At 42.6% G+C, this 18,828-nt stretch overlaps 1 protein-coding gene across 7 annotated transcripts in view; it reads right to left on the bottom strand.

The window, feature by feature from the left end:
- Positions 1-18,828, bottom strand: part of mast4 (microtubule associated serine/threonine kinase family member 4) — a 68,338-nt gene that overhangs the window by 28,372 nt on the left and 21,138 nt on the right. For 4 of the 7 annotated variants that reach the window (XM_035526878.2, XM_035526879.2, XM_035526880.2 and 1 more), the window contains exon 4: positions 8,107-8,138. In XM_035526878.2, coding sequence (XP_035382771.1) covers positions 8,107-8,138 — 32 coding nt within the window. Of the gene's footprint in view, positions 1-1,053; positions 1,135-2,562; positions 2,862-8,106; positions 8,139-18,474; positions 18,627-18,828 lie in introns of those variants that run through there. The other 3 variants (XM_035526884.2, XM_035526882.2, XM_035526885.2) reach the window with 3 other exon arrangements.

Raw genomic sequence — 18,828 nt, 5'->3', positions numbered from 1 at the left:
AAAATCCTCACCTTTCAGTGTGACATAACAATAAACCTTCTACCCCCTTAACAGCATCATTGGCCTCAGGAATATTTAATGCCTATTCATGAATATGAAACTTCACAGTCTAAGACAAGCTTTGGTTAGCCGTGATCTTCCTGCAACCTCTCCAGTGATCTGCTCTTCAGACATCAAAGCTCACTGAAGGCAGGTCATTATGTGCAAACATGAACTGATCAAACGGGTGCAAATATAAAATGGCTTCGGCTCAATGACCCATTTCTCCTTCTGGCCCAGAGATAAATATAAACAAAAACTGACAGACACTGCTGCTGAAGGAGACGAAGACAGAGATTCTGCACAATGCCAATGCAACATTTCTGCAACAGTTTGTATCTCCATTCATTGTTAAGCAGTATGAGATTTAGAGGCAGGTCATCATGTGATGAAATGATACAAAGTGTTTATAAAAGCAGACCAGATGATGACACAGACAGACAAAGCACTGAGGTAAAAGTTACATCTTCAGAAATAAACTGCTGCATTTTTTCCCCCATTCTGTACAATTTGCTACTGTATCAAACGGTCATGTTTCATCTGGTTCTCAACAAGCACACGAGTCTGGTGGCATACCTGTCTTCATTTCAAATGCCTCCTTTCCAGATGTTCAAGGCAGCAGCTTTTAGAAACCCTTTTCAAAACGGTTCACCTTAACATTTGAACTGATCTGACTTTCTCCACATATTTAAATTCTGCAGACATTCACCCATAAATCCTATTTTGCACTTAAAAGGACGAAAGGGAGGTTCACCAAAAGGGGGTGAGGCAGGTGAAAATCTATGAACATTATAGAAGCATCATGTGCCGTTCTATCAAAAACCATTCAAAAACTTTGGATATGTGAAAAAAAATTCAACTAAGAATAAAGGGGTGTGAGACTCTGTCCTTTTCATCCTGATCATCAACTGTCGTGGCACTGACCTAATCCTCGCTTGTCGAGCAGGAATCTCGTGCGCAGCCCAATTGGCTCCCAAAAACAAAATGGCCAAGTGAAAGAAAAGCACCTCTTACCTCCAGAAATGGAAGGCGTGCAGAGGACTGCAGGGGCTGCAGGGGCTTGTGGGAGTCGGGCTCAGGCTCCTCGGAGTCAGGCTGCAAGTCAAACTGGGCTTCAGAAATGTTGCTCCTTCCGTATGACCACATTGCCCTTACAACGTCTGTCACACGAAGTTCTGGATGTGGGGCACCTCGTCATACGTTGTATATACATGGAGGCTAACTGTCAGACATTACCACACAGCAGCACTGGGCACGACCCATGAGACTAATAAATTGTGCTTTGAGGAGGTAAAGTGTTTTAAACAAAAACTTTTACTAAACATATTGGAGGACCTATTCACACTGTTCAGTGGCGGGCCAATGACAATTTTATAATGACACTTAGAGTTTTAAAAATTTTTCTATCTATTATTATGCACTTAGCAATGACATTTTCCTGGGCTAATCACAATCATTAAATTGTCAACTATGAATGTGAATACCAAGCTAAATTTAAGTCCTGGATAAAACCAACCATTCAGATCTGATTTCTGATGCCTACATATTCATGCTTTAGTAGTCATCTAGCACAATACTGAGAAACAATTAGAACAAATGTTTCAACATGCCCTCCAAAATCTCACCATCCGTGTGCGTCTGTGCGTGTCTTTTGGTATAGGCCTTGTGCAAGAGCATACATGAAGGCCTGGTACGGCAGAGCCAATGTGTCTATTGATGAGCACATTAAACCAATCACGTCAGCCGAAAGTGCTGAACCGACAGGTTAGGCGATAAACGTATATCGTGTCCTTAGCAACAACTAGCTATGATGCAACACGCTGAGCACAGATGTAAATTCATACTGCCTGTGACCTCCAGAAATGCAATCAGATCTCTTTATATCTCAACAAAAGGACAAAAATCTCCCTCAGACGTAACAGATGACACAGTAATCACGCAGAGATTATCTATTTGTTTTTGAATCAGAGGCTCTGCTGTAGATGCTACAGTAATAACACAGTGGACACTGGGCTAAACAAACAAACCAGGTCTCCATAGGGGTAGTTCAAGCACTTGCTATGGTTATTTGTCATCACTGAAAAGCAGTGGAGTGAGAGAGGAGAGGCATGTCTATGTACGTCACCTTATCTAAACAGACAGGCAACCTGGCAGGTTGCACAACTGCTGCAGTCCTCTTGGCTCTGGGCAGGCTTCTGGACAGCGGTATTTTTTTTTGCCGATCCAAGATCAGCCTCATGTCTACCCCAAGCTCAAAGCATAACAAGAGAGAACCTCAAAATTGGTCCGAGACCAGCACAAAGCGGCCAGCGGCACCATGACCCAGCAAAGCCTGGCTGATGCTAGCGCGAGGCTAGCCTGGCTGTATTTACCTCCTAGCGCATGCTGCAAATGCTGCTGTTGTGGTAAACGCTGCTCGGCTCGGCCGCGCGACGCGCATAAATGAAGATGTCCGCCGCAGACAAACCCGATGAGAGACGGAAAGAGAGAGAGAGAGAAGAGAGAGAGAGAGAGAATACTCACTCCAACGTGAGCCCCGGAATCCTCAGCCTCTCCCGCTGGGCTTTCATGGCTGCGCTGCTCTCGCTCGCTCTATTGTGCACATGATATTTTCCCTGCCTGCCTGCAACCTCACGCGCCGACAATGAGCCGTAAGGCAGGCTCCGCAGCGGAGGGACGGCACCGCGCGCCGCTCACAGCGGCACTTAGGGGAAGGGGGGCCGGGGAGTTTGGTTTTTCGGTCCTTCAACTTATACCCCGGACTGTCAAATGAAATCGTCAGCTGCCTGTATAGAGCTGGAAGGCTGGACAATAGCTCGATTCCCCTCCCATCCTGCACACCCCCTCCCACTCTACCTCTTCCTCTCTCGCGCTTTCATACACAAACACGCACGCACGCTTCTAGCCGGCCCCTCCTCCACCGGTGGAAGACCCTTACATCAGCAGAGCAGAGCAGGCATTTCAACAGCTCTGCCCTGTGCCTGTCCTGCTTCACAGGCGTTGTGTGGATATTTAAACGTGTAGGGACCTCTCACATTGCTATGGGGTCTCCGTGCTGTTGTAACTTTGGCCCAACACACCAACAGATTACACTGAGGACAACAGACAGCACCTCCAGTGTGGTGTGGTGAGTTCTTTCTCACCATCTTGGTTTTGCTGCAGTGTCCTTGAAAGCAAAAAAAAAAATATTGCACTTCAATCCATTGTCACCATGGATTGTGGAAGAATTAAATTAAACCAACCAACTACCCACCCACTCACCCACAACAACTACAATAGTATAAGATACATAAAAAAGAAAGAAAAAAAAGCAGGTTGTCCACAGGGATAACCCCCTCTGAATTATTTCTGTTCACTTCCCAATAATACCACACTATGCTTCCTTCACACAACCTGTACACAATTCACCAGGGACCAAGGTGCTTGGAGACTGGTGCTGTAATCCTATTGGAGTGAGTGCTATGTTATATCTCCGCCTTAAACAATGTGTTAAATGATTGTGAAACACGAACCAGATATACTTCCATTAGGGTAAAGGCATAATAAGAGAAGAATAAATAAGCTTACAGAATTTCTTTCCTTTGCCAAACAGGCATGACATCTTAAGCTTGGTTCATTCATAGAAGCCAGTGATTCAGAAATAATTGAGCATCACTTCCAAGGGTAATTTTTGCAGACAGCAATGCCAAAAGCTTGAACACTAAACCTGAACACATGCTGAATGTCTTTCCTGGAACTTTGGAAAACTCATTCAAAATTCAAGAGAATTATATCTGAGCCAGCCCTGCTTCATTCCATTTCACCATGCATTTAATAATACTAAAAAAACATTTACTTATTCTTTAAAAAAAATAAATAAATAATTGTAACAAAGAAACAATTAAAAAAAGCAATGAAAACTGACTCCATTGCACAAAAGCCCATTCAGCAGGCCAAGTCAAAGCACACTTGCAGTCACTCCGTGATTCAGGAAGTAGTATCAGTTGTTTATCACCAATGCACAGGTCATGGGAATGCACAATTAGCACCACACACTGTGTGTCAGAGTCAGTGGGAACAGTCTGTAACTGAGACTTGGAGCGTGACAACTGGAGAACTGGAGCCCTGTTAACCTGCTGTACAGCACCCCAGCACAGCCAAATCAGCTATGGGCCATCATAAGCCAGAAACTCATTCAGCCTACACAAGGGCCACATTTACTCTGTGCATGACATTCATTAATTTCCAGTCAGGAACTGAGCCAGACAACACTGCAACCCGGATGGAATGGAAAAATTCATAGTTTGATAACGGGTTGTGTAGCAACATTAAATGCCTCCAAAACACTGCATAAGGGTTGGTATTTACTAACCAAAAATACCATGTGCTTTTGAAAAGAGTGGGAGGGAAAGAGGATGAGAGAAGTATCGAGGTAATCAGCAGTCAGCTCTGAGATCACTCCACTGGGATTTTACATCACCAACAATGGCCTCCCTAAATCTGCATTTATTAACTGCTTTAACTCTTTTTCCTCTACCACTGAAACCCACAGCAGCCAATGACAAAATTAGTCTATGCATACATGAAGCGTACTGTGATTAAAAAGCTCTACTGCCATATTACTGCAAGGAAAAACAAAACAAAACAGAATATTAGAAAAACTGTTAAAGAACTAGGGCTGAAGGAGTGTTCTGGTTGACAGGCTTGCAGGAAAGAGAGCAACTTTCTGTCCAGCTCAAAGAACAACCCTCTCTGCAACCAGAACCCAGTGCAGTTCAACAAGCCTTGCTCCTGCTGAAATACACTAGACAGATGTCACACAGCTGCCACCGCAAAGTGGCTGCATGACTCACGCCTCGTTGACATTTAAGCAAACACATCGGGAGGCATGTTCATAACCGCCATCGTACTGTTTAACGATCCCGGCCATCTGACGGCTCTTCTCACTCGATGGCTCAATGCTCTTTGCTCTCATTCACCCTACCCTCTGTGTGTCTCTCTCAGATATCCACTCCAGCCCCAAGTCAGCATCCATCTACCTGAGGGCGAGTCACGTTTGTCTTATGGCGTAGTCAGGTTGGACATAACCGTAAATCACAGTCACGGAAGGCTGGCGAGAGTCATTACACATGGAGCCTTTCTCCAGTATGGCTCCCAGTCAGGTTCCAGACCTGGTTCAAGCACCACCACAGCCAAGTTGCCACTGTTGGGCTCCTGAACAAGGCCCTTAAACCCTCACTTGCTCAAGTTGTACTCAGTCATAACTGTAAGTCGCTTTGCATAAAGGCATCAGCTAAATTCCATAAATGTGAGACTTTGGTAAAAAGCTCATATTCTTAGAAAGTTTTCTTTGAAGAACAAAGAAAGGTGAAGACATCTTCTAGCCTTGGGAAAGAATGAAGATAGAACTTTCAAGTTATGAAGAAAACAGTAGTGGAAGGTAGGGATTAAAGTTCTTCCATAGAATAACCCAACCTGAGTTTTTTGAAAGAACTTGGCTCTAGGAGTTCTGTGTGAAGTCTTCTACTTGAGTTGTAGATAATGAGATTGCTGTTTTCTGCTGGATGTCTGTTTTTCATCATGTCTCATCATCTACATTCCCATAACCTGGACCTGGCAAACATACCTGAAACACCATGGGAATGTGGAATTGATACCAGGATATTATTTTTCAAGCCCACCATAGTGCAAGGCTGTGAATTATATATCAGTGATGTCACAGTTTTTTAAAAAAGCTGTTGTAAACTATTTTTTTGCTAGTAAACACAGCAAAAAGAAATATATATTTTAAATCAGGTGTTTGCTAATTGCTTTATTAATAAGAACACATATAGACTTGTGTGCAATAATGTAACTTTTGAGTACATTTCATCTAAATGCTCATACCATGTGCCTTACAAGCCCTTGTCTTAGAAAGGTAAAGAGGGATATTAGAACACAGGTCCAGCCTTACTACAGTGCTAACAGGCTCATTTTCGATCTCATTTTGAAAGAAGCACTCACCTGTGCTCATGAACACGCAGACCGATCTAAGCAAATATGCCAATAAGCATTATAATAACAGTATTTCAACCAATCAGTGTGGCCATTGTGAATGCATATACTTTAAAATAAAGTGAATTCCCAGAGTGTAGTATTCTAGTTTTGTTTTGTATCTAACACACCCAGTATCTAGCAGGTCAACACCCCCAGTATCTAGCAGGTCAATACCCTCAAAGAAATAACGATTTCAAGCTCTTCCGGACACCAAATGCTCCACATAAGTCATTATTGGCACCATAAAAACAGACAGCTGTAAGGGCTAAATATAAACAGATGAAAGCAAACCTGCCTGGCCTATTTCAGATAAAGACAGACAAAATGCACAAGAGCAGGGACATGTCTGTGTTTTAAGAAATGCCATGAGCGAAGATGTCTTTTGGCAGTGAAACATAATTAAGTTTTCTATCCTAAATCTGAAAAAGCTCAGGAAACATTTATGTGCAAACAGAAGACATGGTTCACTATATTCAATACCTTGACAACATGTTTTGATTTTGATTAGCCTGTCAATATCCAATAACAGCCATGTGAGTTAGAGCTACTAAATACGAAAGCTATGTCAGACAGCCAGAGCGTGAGGCATGGCCAGCAATTCTGTGACTAGACCCACACTAACAAAACCTGTCAGCCTGAATCTGCTACCACTCCAGCAGGTGTTCATCCCCACAGCAGTTGCACAGCAGTGCGGTGGAACTTTGCCTTTAAAAAGAGATTGGTGGAGGTCTTCAATTCCATGAAAGCCTACCTGTGCAGCGTGGGATGCCATGACGAATCCACAAAGTGAAGAAATGTCATTAGAGGTCACATCCCATGTGAGACCCCATGTGCACATAGCTGTATTTCATTTGCTAATTAACTTTCAAACTAATTTGGAAGGAACTGTTAACAGCAGCAGTGTCAGAATGCTTAATAAACTTCAACAGATGACTGGACATTGTGGTGTTGACTCACCCAGGCCAGACCGAGTTTGAGTTTTCAGTGTTAAGCACCAAAAAACACAATCAAATGTAAACCATGACCAGAAATCCAAAGATTTTTTGTACATGGGAGGTACTTGGTCATGAACATGCATATAAAGGATGCCAATTTGGCCCGGTATCACCACTATTCAACCATAGGCTTATTCTTGTAGCAGTTGCCAGAGCGCAGTGAGTCCCACTACATTCTAATGAGTTTAACAGCCAATCTGGGCAAGGCAGAGAGATATACACAACATTAAAAAAACAAATAAGGAAACAGTGCTTTAGATCATGCCCCATAATAGCTGGAGCATAAATTAGACTGAGGACGGAGGACCCTATGAGTGTGGGTGCGGTTTATTACTCCTGGCCAACAACAAGCAAGGCGGCTTGCCAGGATTGCAGTCCAGAGGCTGGAGTCTCATTTGTGCTTAAAGGAAGAATGTCTGGAGCCTGCCTGGGTGTCATGGTGCAGCGAGAGCTGCCTGACAGGTCAAGCTGCAGCAGGGACTTGCAGTGATGACATGGCTTAGCAAGCCCAGGTAGGGAACGCTTTATGGAAAATGCTTCCAGCTCCCCACATAGAAATGGACCTGCCAGACACACTTGCAGTCAGCAGCTGCAGCTGCAACGTGCAGTGCGCGCATCTGAATGAGTTCTATGTGAGGTTTAGCAGAGCGTTTGACCTTAAAGAACATGAATGTTAATCAAACAGGCATAACTGTATACACAAGATGCTAATTACACCAATGGCAATGAGAAAGGGGGAAAAAACAAAACACCTCATTTGAGTTTTAGAAAAGGTCTATAGTAAGCATGTACTTTTGCAAGCATTTCAGGGCTAAAAAAAACAAACAAAAAAAACACCTCATCATACAAATAAGGTGCTTCTGTTTCTTCAATAGGGAAAGCTGATGTTGACAATCTACAAATTATGTAGAAGTCTCAGCATACACTGAATATACTAATGAAAAAGGATAATTTCTATATACCCCTATAAACAAAGGAAAACTGTAGAAGACTAAGGTTTGAGGGCATATCCTGTAGCATAACAAATGCTAGAAATAAGTGAGTCGTGTTCACTTACAAGCTCCCTCTTCTGGGCAGACTGAGCTCCTTCTGGAAAAGAGAAAAAAGAGAAGTGCATGAGCTTTAGGGTCTATCAAAGCAATCAACAATGCAAAAGTGAACAATGTTAAAACGCATATAGAGAACCAGAGAAGGTGTAAATGATGCAGAGATCCATTCATGCATTGATTCTCTCCAGCTTTCTCAGGGGCGCTGTCTGTTTTCACTGGGTTTCATTCATAAGTACCAGCACCTGGAATGAGTCAAACCACTGACCCAAGCAATTACAATGCACCAGCCTTTTAACCCTGAACGGGGACTGTGAATATGACACAGACAGAAACACAGAGACATGCAAATGCACATGCAAGCGTACACACAAACACATGTACGCACACACATTCCTAGTTTGACCATTCATTGGCTGTTAAAGACTAACTTCACCATTTTGGCTCAATATGGTCTGAGTGGTGACCTAATTTCCAAACTGTCCTAAATAAATAAATAAATAAATAAATAAATAAATATTCCCTCATTTTATACTGTATGTATAAAAAAATATAAAACCTACAGAATGAAAAATAAACATTTTTTCAAGGTTTGTGTGTGTGCGCAACACGTCTGCATTGTTATAACCTCGTCATAAAGTCAAGGACAGGATATAACATGGGCCTATATTACAATTTATATCAAGTCGTCAGTCATATTTCTGGATGACATTTTGGTGATATTGGCCTCCATCCCTTAGAAAAAAAAAAAAAAAAAAAGTAATATTCATAAGCTTCCACCAGAGGGGGCATTTGCAATAAATTCTAAAGTGCATCTAATGAAAGGACTTCAATAACCAGGTAGCGAAACTAGGCAAAGCAAGAATGTAGCCTTTTAGTGATACGGAATTTCAAACGATTTTACTGGAACAAAAAATAGGCTTTTAATCATCATACCTGACCAAATGACAGATGTCTTATTTTAATAAGAGATACGATACTGCGTTTTATTTATTTTTTATTCGGATTAATTAGACCTTCCTTCTAGCACTCTATTATGAGCCTAGTGAGTGGAATGGAGGTGCTGTATAGGAAGAGAACGATAGCCCTCTCCAAAATAATGAACCTACGCGTAGTCTACTCTGTGGCCCCGCTGTTGGTCACCACACACGAGCAGCATACACTATCACAACCACATTCCCGTATTACAAATACCTCCCATTGCTCAGTATCAAAACGGGCCATCAGCCAACAACATTCCAAACCGGTGACTCCGAAACAATCTCCATATTTCCCGTTCTCTCGCCATGTACAGATGTTATAATTCTAGAGCGTAATAAACTAGAGGGCCGACGCGATTTGCCGGCGGCGTAGAGAAAGTTCTGGCGCACGCTTTCCACCTCCAGCTGCTCCATATGGTACCGTAGCACGACCGCGTAGCCTAGCGCATTTCCAACCGTAATGAGACAGAACGAGCGGGGAAAGAGCCCAGCAGGGTGCCGCGAGGCGGCGTGACTGAACAGGCACGATCAAGCAGAGCTTGCGGGGCAGTCGAATAAATAAATGTGTGAGCACGGTCACAGAGTTATGCGCAGAAAGGGAATCTATGGGAATCGGGCTAAGAGGGTTTCCCGCGCAATGCCTGACTGTGAAAAGGTGGATACTAGTGACGTTAAGGTAAGTGCACCTGAACAAAACTGCACTCTGTGCAAAAGGGAAATCGCTCTAGCAAGTTTGAGTCATAGGTTCCGTTACAGATCTATCATATCGGGGGAATCTAGCAAAACAATTTCTCAGCTAGTATTGGAAACTTTCAGCATGAATAGACTTGAAAGCAAAATAGAAGCTTCCTGTACTGGCAATATATCTATATATATATATATCTATATATATATATATATATCTATCTATATATATATATCTATCTATATATATCTCTATATATCTATATCTCTCTCTCTATATATATATATATATATATATATATATATCTATAAAATATATATATATATATATATATATATATATATATATATCTATAAAATATCTATCTCTCTCTCTCTCTCTCTCTCTCTCTCTCTCTCTCTCTCTCTCTCTCTCTCTCTCTCTCTCTCTCTCTCTCTCTCTCTCTCTCTCTCTCTCTCTCTCTCTCTATATATATATATATATATATATATATATATATATATATATATATATATATATATATATATATATATATATATATATATATATATATATATATATAAACCGACCAAACCGCTGCTACTAATCAGTGATCAGCGACCACAGGAACAAGGGCCAGAATGAGCGTTTAGCTCCGTCAGTACTTCATCCAGGTATAATAGCTACTGCAGCTAATGAAATGGGCCATGCCTGGCACAGAACTCATTCTCTTTCTATAGCAAAAACCAAATGACTTAACGAGCCAAGTGAACGATGGGTTGTGTCATGCTTGCCTGTGATTGGCCCCCTCCCTGCTGTTTTGAGGGTCGAACTGGAAAGGGTGATGGTGCTGTGGGGAGAATCAGTGAAAATGGGCAGGGGGGTCATGGACCCTCATTTTTCTCCGTGATGTGCAAATGGCGGGACTGGCAGAGGGGAGCATATTTCCATAGAGTTTCTGACAGGGAGAGTGATGGATACAGGGCAGTAATGGTGGAACCGAAAGACAAAACTTGGTGCATTTTCAGAAGCTGGCAGAAAACATTAGGTAGTAATGAAAATAAAACCATGTCAGAAACTGCCATAACTTTTGCAGACTACAGTGATTTCACCTTTAGTGCAGCCAATTAAAGTCTCCCAGTTCACTCACTACAGTTGACAAACCAATCAGTTACATAAAACAGAAGATTTAAAATCTGGCAGGGAATTCCTTGCTCAGTTCTCTAAAGTTCTCTAGCTACTGCTTACTCCATTGTGAGCTCTACATCAAACATCTCCACTCAAGCTGTGCCGGCATCAACTGACACCGCTACCGGAACCCTTGAGTGATTCCTCTTTGTCTCCTTGCAGAGCTGCAGTAGAAAGCAAAGCTGTTTGAAGAGAAGCAAACTCAGCTTGGCTTTTCCGTGGAATTGCATAGTGTGATTCTGGACGCGGGTTACAAATGGAATAATACAAATCCTGATAATCCCTTTTACAAATGCAGCCAGGTTTATTCTATCAATTCTGAAAATACATAAAGTAGTTTTAGGTTTGGAATTTCCTACATAGTGACCTGAGCAGTCCATGTTGTCCTTTGTTTTAGATTTTATCTTTTGTTTTATCTCATTTGATTTCATTATATTCTTCTTGTATCCTGTACAGCACCTTCTAAATTTTATTTTAAAAATTGCTGTAGAAATGAAGCTTATTATTATTAAAGCTATTATCCAGTGTAATAAAAGTGTAAGTAACTTCAACTGGCTTTTGGACACAAAGAAACTGGGTTCACATTTACCGTCTGAGTTCCAGATAAATGAAAGTTGAGATGATTGATAAAAAGACATAAATCTCATGTGTATGTGATCCTTCAGGTATTGACAACCAGCTTCAAATAGATCAAAGGCTTTTGAAGACACCAGCGAAATGATCACATAAAAGTTTGAAATCTTTCACCTTAATCTCAAACAGATGTCCTTGTCACAATAACCAAAGAAAAGGGAAAACAAATTAGAGGAAAAAAAGGAAATCGTGTCTGTGCGTGATCAAGAAATGCCACTGACTCCTGCAAAGAAGGTTCCAGCCATGACATCATAGTCGTGCCAATGACCTTCTAAAGACCTTCCTATGATGGGCCATTAATAATTCCTGTTAAATTGGGAATAATAGGTGCATTCCTCTGCCCTTGTAAGATCAAAAGTTCATTAGTTTCACCCTGGTAAAATGCTGACTCGAGTGACACAAGGGGTCTTCCCCCTCTCTGTGTTCTGCTTTATATATCGGTTCAGTGTGCTGGTAGATAGCTAACCGACTAGCTAAACGACTAAATTAATAAATATAATAACCCCTAGTGTACTGACTTCATTTTTTGTCTGTGAGATGGACAGAGGCAGAGACTCCTGCGGAAGGAGCGACTACATTTAGATGACGAACGTGTCCTCCTTCTGTTCCCATCACAATACAACAAAACAACCACACACAGGCCAAAAAAAAGGTCACCACCTGGATTTAACTAAGCAAATTGGTAAGAGCCTCCCATTGGATAATTACTGCATGGGTGATTATGTTTCAGATGGCAACAAGTTATTTAACCCTAACTGATGCAGTGAGTAGCTTCTCATTTGTTAAATAACCATGTCGAAAGACTCATCCTGTGGATGTGCAAAAGATGTTAATCTGTTTAAGAAGGGTCAAATTATTGGCATGCATCAAGCAGAGAAAACATCTAAGGAGATTGCTGAAACTTCTAAAATCGAGTTAAGAACTGTCCAACGCATTATTAAAATGTGGAAGGACAGTGGGGAAACATCATCTTCGTGGAAGGAATGTGGTAGGAAAAAAATCTTGAATGATTGTGTTTGGCGATCACTTAAACGTGTGGTGAAATCAAATCGTAGAAAAACAACAGTAGAGCTCAGGGATATGTTGAATAGTGAAAGTAAGAGCATTTCTACATGCACAATGTGAAGGGAACTCAAAGGATTGGGACTAAACAGCTGTGTAACCTGAGGAAAACCACTTGTCAGTGAGGATAACTGGCAAAAATGGCTTCAATTTGCTAGGGGAGCATAAAGACTGCACTCTGGAGCAATAGAAGACGGTCATGTGGTTTGATGAGTCCAGATTTACCGTGTTCCAGAGTGATGGGTGCATCAGGGTAGGAAGAGAAGTGGCTGAAGTATTGCACCCATCATCATGCCTAGTTCCTACCGTACAAGCCTGTGAGGGCAGTGCCATGATCTGGGGTTGCTGCAGTTGGTCAGGTCTAGGTTCAGCAATGTTATGTGCCCAAAGAATGAGGTCAGCTGGCTACCTGAACATACTGAACGACCAGGTTATTCTATCAATGGATTTTTTCTTCCCTGATTGCACAGGCATATTCCAAGATGACAATGCCGGGATTCATCAGACTCAAATTGTGAAAGAGCATGAGACATAATTTTCACACATGGATTGGCCACCACAGAGTCCAGACCTGAACCCCATTGAGAATCTTTGGGATGTGCTGGAGAAGACTTTGTGCAGTGATCCAAATCTCCCATTATCAATACAAGATCTTGGGGAAAAATTAATGCAACTCTAGACAGAAATAAATGTGATATTGCAGAAGCTTGTGGAAATGATGCCACAGTGAATGCGTGCCGTAATCAAAGCTAAAGGCGGTCCAAAATGAGTTAATGTATGAACTCCCCCAGTTCTTGGGAATGAGTTCTCCCAATAGGCAAGATTTATTTTAACTTCACCTCATCTTCTGTGGTCACGTCCATCATTAGGTGGGAAGCAGAGAAGGACTGATGGCCTGCCTGCTCCAGATCTGCCAGGGAATTAAAACACTGAAGAGTATTTCAAAGCTAGCGCACATGCACCCTTTTAATGGCAGCTGAGGTCTGATTGATGGCCTCCTGGCACTCTAGCTGTGTTTTGGCAGCGCACATTATAAAGAAATTAGGTGCATAATACAGATTAAACTGTCATGTTTTACATGACCCTGTTTTACATCTTAGCCAAAGCGTGCCTTCACATAGTGCAAGAAGAGTTGTCGATCTAATAAAATAATTACCAAAAAAAAAAAAAAAGATTTTAAAGTGGAAAGCCTGGGCTAGTAATTCAGAATAGGGGAAAATTAACAAAACACAAGTTAAAAGAAACAGTTCTTAGAAATGGTATTTGCTTTTAGCTATTTGAAACATACTCTGATTACTTTGGGTCATGTGGGGACTGGAAATACAGGCGCTTTCTTTTTGACACACCACCGCTCTGCCCTTATGACTCAATTCTCTCATCATTGCAATGGCAAATGCCTTGGTTTTCCCTTTTTGAAAGGGAGCAGACAGAGCTCAGCAGTGTCCCTGCATCTCCTTCTGTGGACTGGAACAAAAGAAAAGAATTCTACAGGGGGAAGAAAAAAGCCCTGTCCATTCCTCAAGGTCCTTCAAGAACTAGACCACAGTGCCATCCTTCATTCCACAAGTATGCAATACTCTGCTGATAGTGCTCCAAACTTCAAAGAGCAGTTCTATGGTAGGGTGTCAGCTAGGGGTCATGCGGGAGCAGAGTGCTTTTATTGGAGCCACTGCTACACCTGTCCCTGCCCATCACTCCACTACCACACCCATCCTCGCCATGACTCCACTGATGCTTGACGCCAAGGGAACCGGGAATAACATCAGTTGTATTTGTGCAATATCACTTTGAGTGATTTTGCCTTTGCACTGGTGTTTTTATGTTGGGTTGGCACCAGTCTTAAAGGCAGCTCCTTGCCCTGATAGGTTTTCTGATAGCATATATGTGAGGCATGCTTCTCACGTCCTTCCCTGACAAAACTGCAGAGTGACACAAACATTCATTCTGTGCTCACAAAGCAATTAACTGATAAAAGCCTGGTTAGCATCAGTAGATTCCTCTTTTCTGACCTTAAATCTTAAGACGGTCAAACTCTTAGATACTTGTTTTCACATTGGGTTGAGTTATATCAATTCTAATGGCAAAGAAAAACTGCACAATAGATGTGTAAATAGGTACTAGATATTACTAGTGTTTTAAAGCTGCTTTTTTCCTGTCTTTTCCCCTCAAGCTCCCTTTCAACTCCTTTTGCCGCTGAAAGCTGTCATGGTATGACAACCTGCCCTAAGTGTTTCTCCGCTAGCTCACCTGTGCTAATGCACTCACAACAATGTGCCATTCCAGACCCAGTTAGAACCAAAAATACCTCATTCTGCTATAATGAACACAAGATCGCAAAATGAGGTGTAGGTTTTCATGGTTCTTCCTGCCATGCAAGATATGGGTCAGCCTCACAGGAGCAGCCCTGCCTGTCCATTTCTGTGGGCTTTAAATTGTATCCCGGCACTGGATGCGAGATCCTTCAGCATCTGTGAGCCGGTATGAAGTGTGTGTGCGCGCGTCAGTGCGCTGAGGACTGGGACTCCCACTGCTAACTTACCACTGTGTCAACCAAGCAGATAGTTGGCATATGCCATGCGGCGCATACAAATATGACTTAGGCAGTCTGACAGCTTCCAAAGGGGCCGCTCACACACTGCGGAGGACTGGAGCCTTTTGATGTAGGCATGAATATATTGAGGTATCAGGACCACACTATTCCGTAGAGTCAACAAACTGTTGGGGCTGCATTCAGCATTTCAATTGAGCGTACTGGAAGAGAAAAAACATCCACTGCTAAAATGTCCCACCAGCCACTACATACTAACTGCATGTTCATCTTAAATTTAGATATGTGGGGGTTTATTTAAGACTGAAGATTTTACAGTGTGCTAAGGTAGTAAGTGAACATTTACTATTTAGTATCAAAAATTATTTGATGTAATAAACCTTCATTTGTTGTGTCCAATGTGGGTCAGACCTTTGCATGGAGAAAGATTGGCATTATTTCTATTTGCATGGTAAATTAGAATTGATTGATCTCCGCAAACGGGCACAAATTGCTTTCATTGGGCATCATAAATCATGATTATTGACTAGTGATCCATCGTCATACATCATATACAGTGATGTATTGAGTTGTCATGGTCAGCTTTGATGCACATAGCTGAGATGACTGAATATACAAAATCAATCATGACTCATGATTACAGGACTTTTTTCCTCACCAGTGTCTAGGTTCATGTGTCTCTCCTGGAGGACACACCTGTGCCAGCTCTCATACCAGCAAACACTTTCTGCAAATTCCCCAGTCTAGTACCACTGAAGGCCAAAAACTGAACAACAACAAGATCTGATAAAAACAAACCTCATTACATATTCTCAAGGTTGCCTGTACAGAAGGAGAACAAAAAAAAACAAACAAACCCACCACCATTACATGAGCACATCTCATTAAAACAGAAGCCCTATGCAAAAGGATTCATGTAATGTGAAGTGTGAGCAGACAAAGGCGGGTACGCAGGGTTAGGGCCTCGGGAGAGCTCTGTACACGCTCACTCACTGCAACTGTAATTACAAAGCTAATACGGGGCCACCACTGTCTGTTCCTTCTAATCACAACACACCATCCATAGCCCATCTCAATATGTTTGGATGGCAACAGAATCCCCGGGAGAGCTGGCCAGATTTTGAGGATATAACATGGGGGGAGCTATGGAGCTCTCCGGTCTCTTCAGAAAGCCTCTTTGGGACATGGCATGCCTTAGTCTTCCGCAGATCAAGAGGTGCTTAGGGAACAATGGTGAGGTCCACTGGTACTTTGCAAAGTTGTGGTCACTGATGCTGATTCTGATAAACTCAGAAAGAAAACTCAAGACTTCCATTTGGGAAGTAGTTCTGGGAAGCAGAGGACATTAAAGCTCTGGCAAATACTGAAAGCTCATTACAGGTACTGCAGTTACTGCAGGGTTCAGAATGGGTGGCCGAAGGTTCCCATGGTGCTGCAGTTATCTACATATAATTGAAGTAAAGTAGGCAAGCTGACCAAATTGACTTGACTTTGGAACAGGTATTAACCAATTCAAATGAAGCAATATTACCCACTCATTTCCTGTGCTGTGGTGAAATGAAAGGCAGTAACACATGTATGAACTGCCCAACCCCCGCCAATACACCACCCAACTACACAACTGACTTCAAGCACATAAACACCACACAACAACGGAAGCTTAAATCTGCTGTACTGCTCAGTCAGCCTGTAAAGAAAGAAAAACTAAACTGTTTCCAGTTCTATAATGCCATTATGCACAGTATGGATGCTTCACATGAGATATTTAAATAACACACACACACACACACACACACACACACACACACAGATTTGTGAGGTCAATCCCTGTGGCTTTAATGAAAGGTCTCACAGCACACAGTGAGAATGTCAAACAAACGCACGCCTAAAATGAAATCATAAGAAAGAACCACCTATAGATTTCCACAAAGAAACACTATGTTCTCAAAAACACTTTATGTTCGTCTCCGAACCAGAAAGCGCCTCTGTGAGGGGTCCTCTTCAAGTACGATCGAGAAAAGCAAAGAATGGAAGAAGAGAGTTGCTTTTGAGTTAGCACAATAGACCAAGAGCTCTTAGATTAACAGCCACCTACAGGAAACTGCGCCTTTGGTATGCCCTGATAAACACACACTGCAATTACCCCACATGTTAATGGCTGGAAACTCGTTAAGACCATCAAAGTGAACAGCAAAGCAATGGAACGCCAGCATCTAAATGCTCAACCTTTCTGTTGGCTTTGTGAGCAAGCAGATACCCTGGTGAAGGAGAGAAATATTGGCCACAAAAGGTTCTGAAAGGAAAAAAAAAATCTTTTAAGTCTTGCTTTGGAAGACTTTCACTTTCATCTGAAACACACTATAAACTTCATGTAGCACTGTAAATAAACTGATCTGATATGCTCTTGTAACTTCAAGTACAGGGCACCGTAATCTCGCTGCACGGAAGTGGTTTTCACAGCCAGAGAGTGCTACAAATGCCCAGAGAAGGCTGTTTAGCTTCTGTATAATCTCTATATAAAAGCTATGGCTCTCACACTTGCAACACTCCATCAGCATCATAAATGTGTAAGCAAAGAAACATTTACAGTGCCAGCGTCATGATTCTATTTCTATACTTGTCATTCAAGATGAACTTTAAGCCACGTCAGTGACTAGCAGTGTCCTTGCATGTCAAGAGCAATTCTATCAGACTTCAATTCTATCATAAAGTCAATGACACATTGCTACAATACCACAATAGCAGATGTAAGCAATCAATTCAGACACTCGTGCGTGCACGCACGCACACGCACACACACACACACACACACACACACACACACACACACTTTCAAGTAAAGATAACAGTCAGGTGAATACATCAATCGACTTTGTTCCGTCTGTCCATCATTGGCATATAAAGTTTCTAGAAACAGACAGAAACTGGCTTAGTTCTATAAAATCCTGTCACTAATCAGTACTGAACAATGAGCTCTACAGAACAATGTTAGAGAACTAGGATGAAGCTTAGCACTGCAGAGGACTCTCCCGTGTCCGGAAATGCCAAAGACACTCTCTCCCTCTCTCTCACCAGCCTTCATCCTTCCTGCATCTCTCCCTTTCTTTCCCTTTTCTTTCTCCAACTCTGCCAGCATGTGGCTGTCTTATTATTCATCCTGCACCACCGAGTGTTAATTCAAAAGCTGTGAAAACTCCCAGGCAAGGAGCTGGCGGTCCGGCACGTGCTCACGCATCCGCCCACGCATGCACGCACACATGCAGGGGTGTGCGAGCCGCATCAGTCAACGTCCCAGATCTCCTACCTGTAGCCCTCGTCTCCTCAGAATGCTGGACTCATCCATGCTGAAGAGGCAGAGTGCTCTCTCGCTTTCTCTCTCTCTTTCGGTCTCTTACCCTGCCTGTGTCACCAGTTGGGAGGCATGCAGCACTGCACGCTGCCTGCGCTACTGGTGCCGGAGTCCTCCGGGCACGCTCTGTCTGATCTTAGCAGCTGCTAAACACTTACATCAGAACTTATCTGATTGGAGGGGGGCAGTCAGCTGACACAGTCCCTCTCTCTTCTGCTGTTCCCTCTCTCCTGGAAGTTCAGGACAATGTGGAAGCAAGAAGCGTGCACACGCGCGCGTGCGGGGGGGGGGGGGGGGGGGGGGGGGGGG

This window comes from Electrophorus electricus, chromosome 8 (genome assembly GCF_041902795.1).
Source record: "Electrophorus electricus isolate QZ-2024a chromosome 8, ASM4190279v1, whole genome shotgun sequence".
Classification (NCBI taxonomy): Eukaryota; Metazoa; Chordata; class Actinopteri; order Gymnotiformes; family Gymnotidae; genus Electrophorus; species Electrophorus electricus.
Note: the sequence above shows the minus strand (reverse complement) of the source record. Positions and strands in the feature narration are given on the sequence as shown.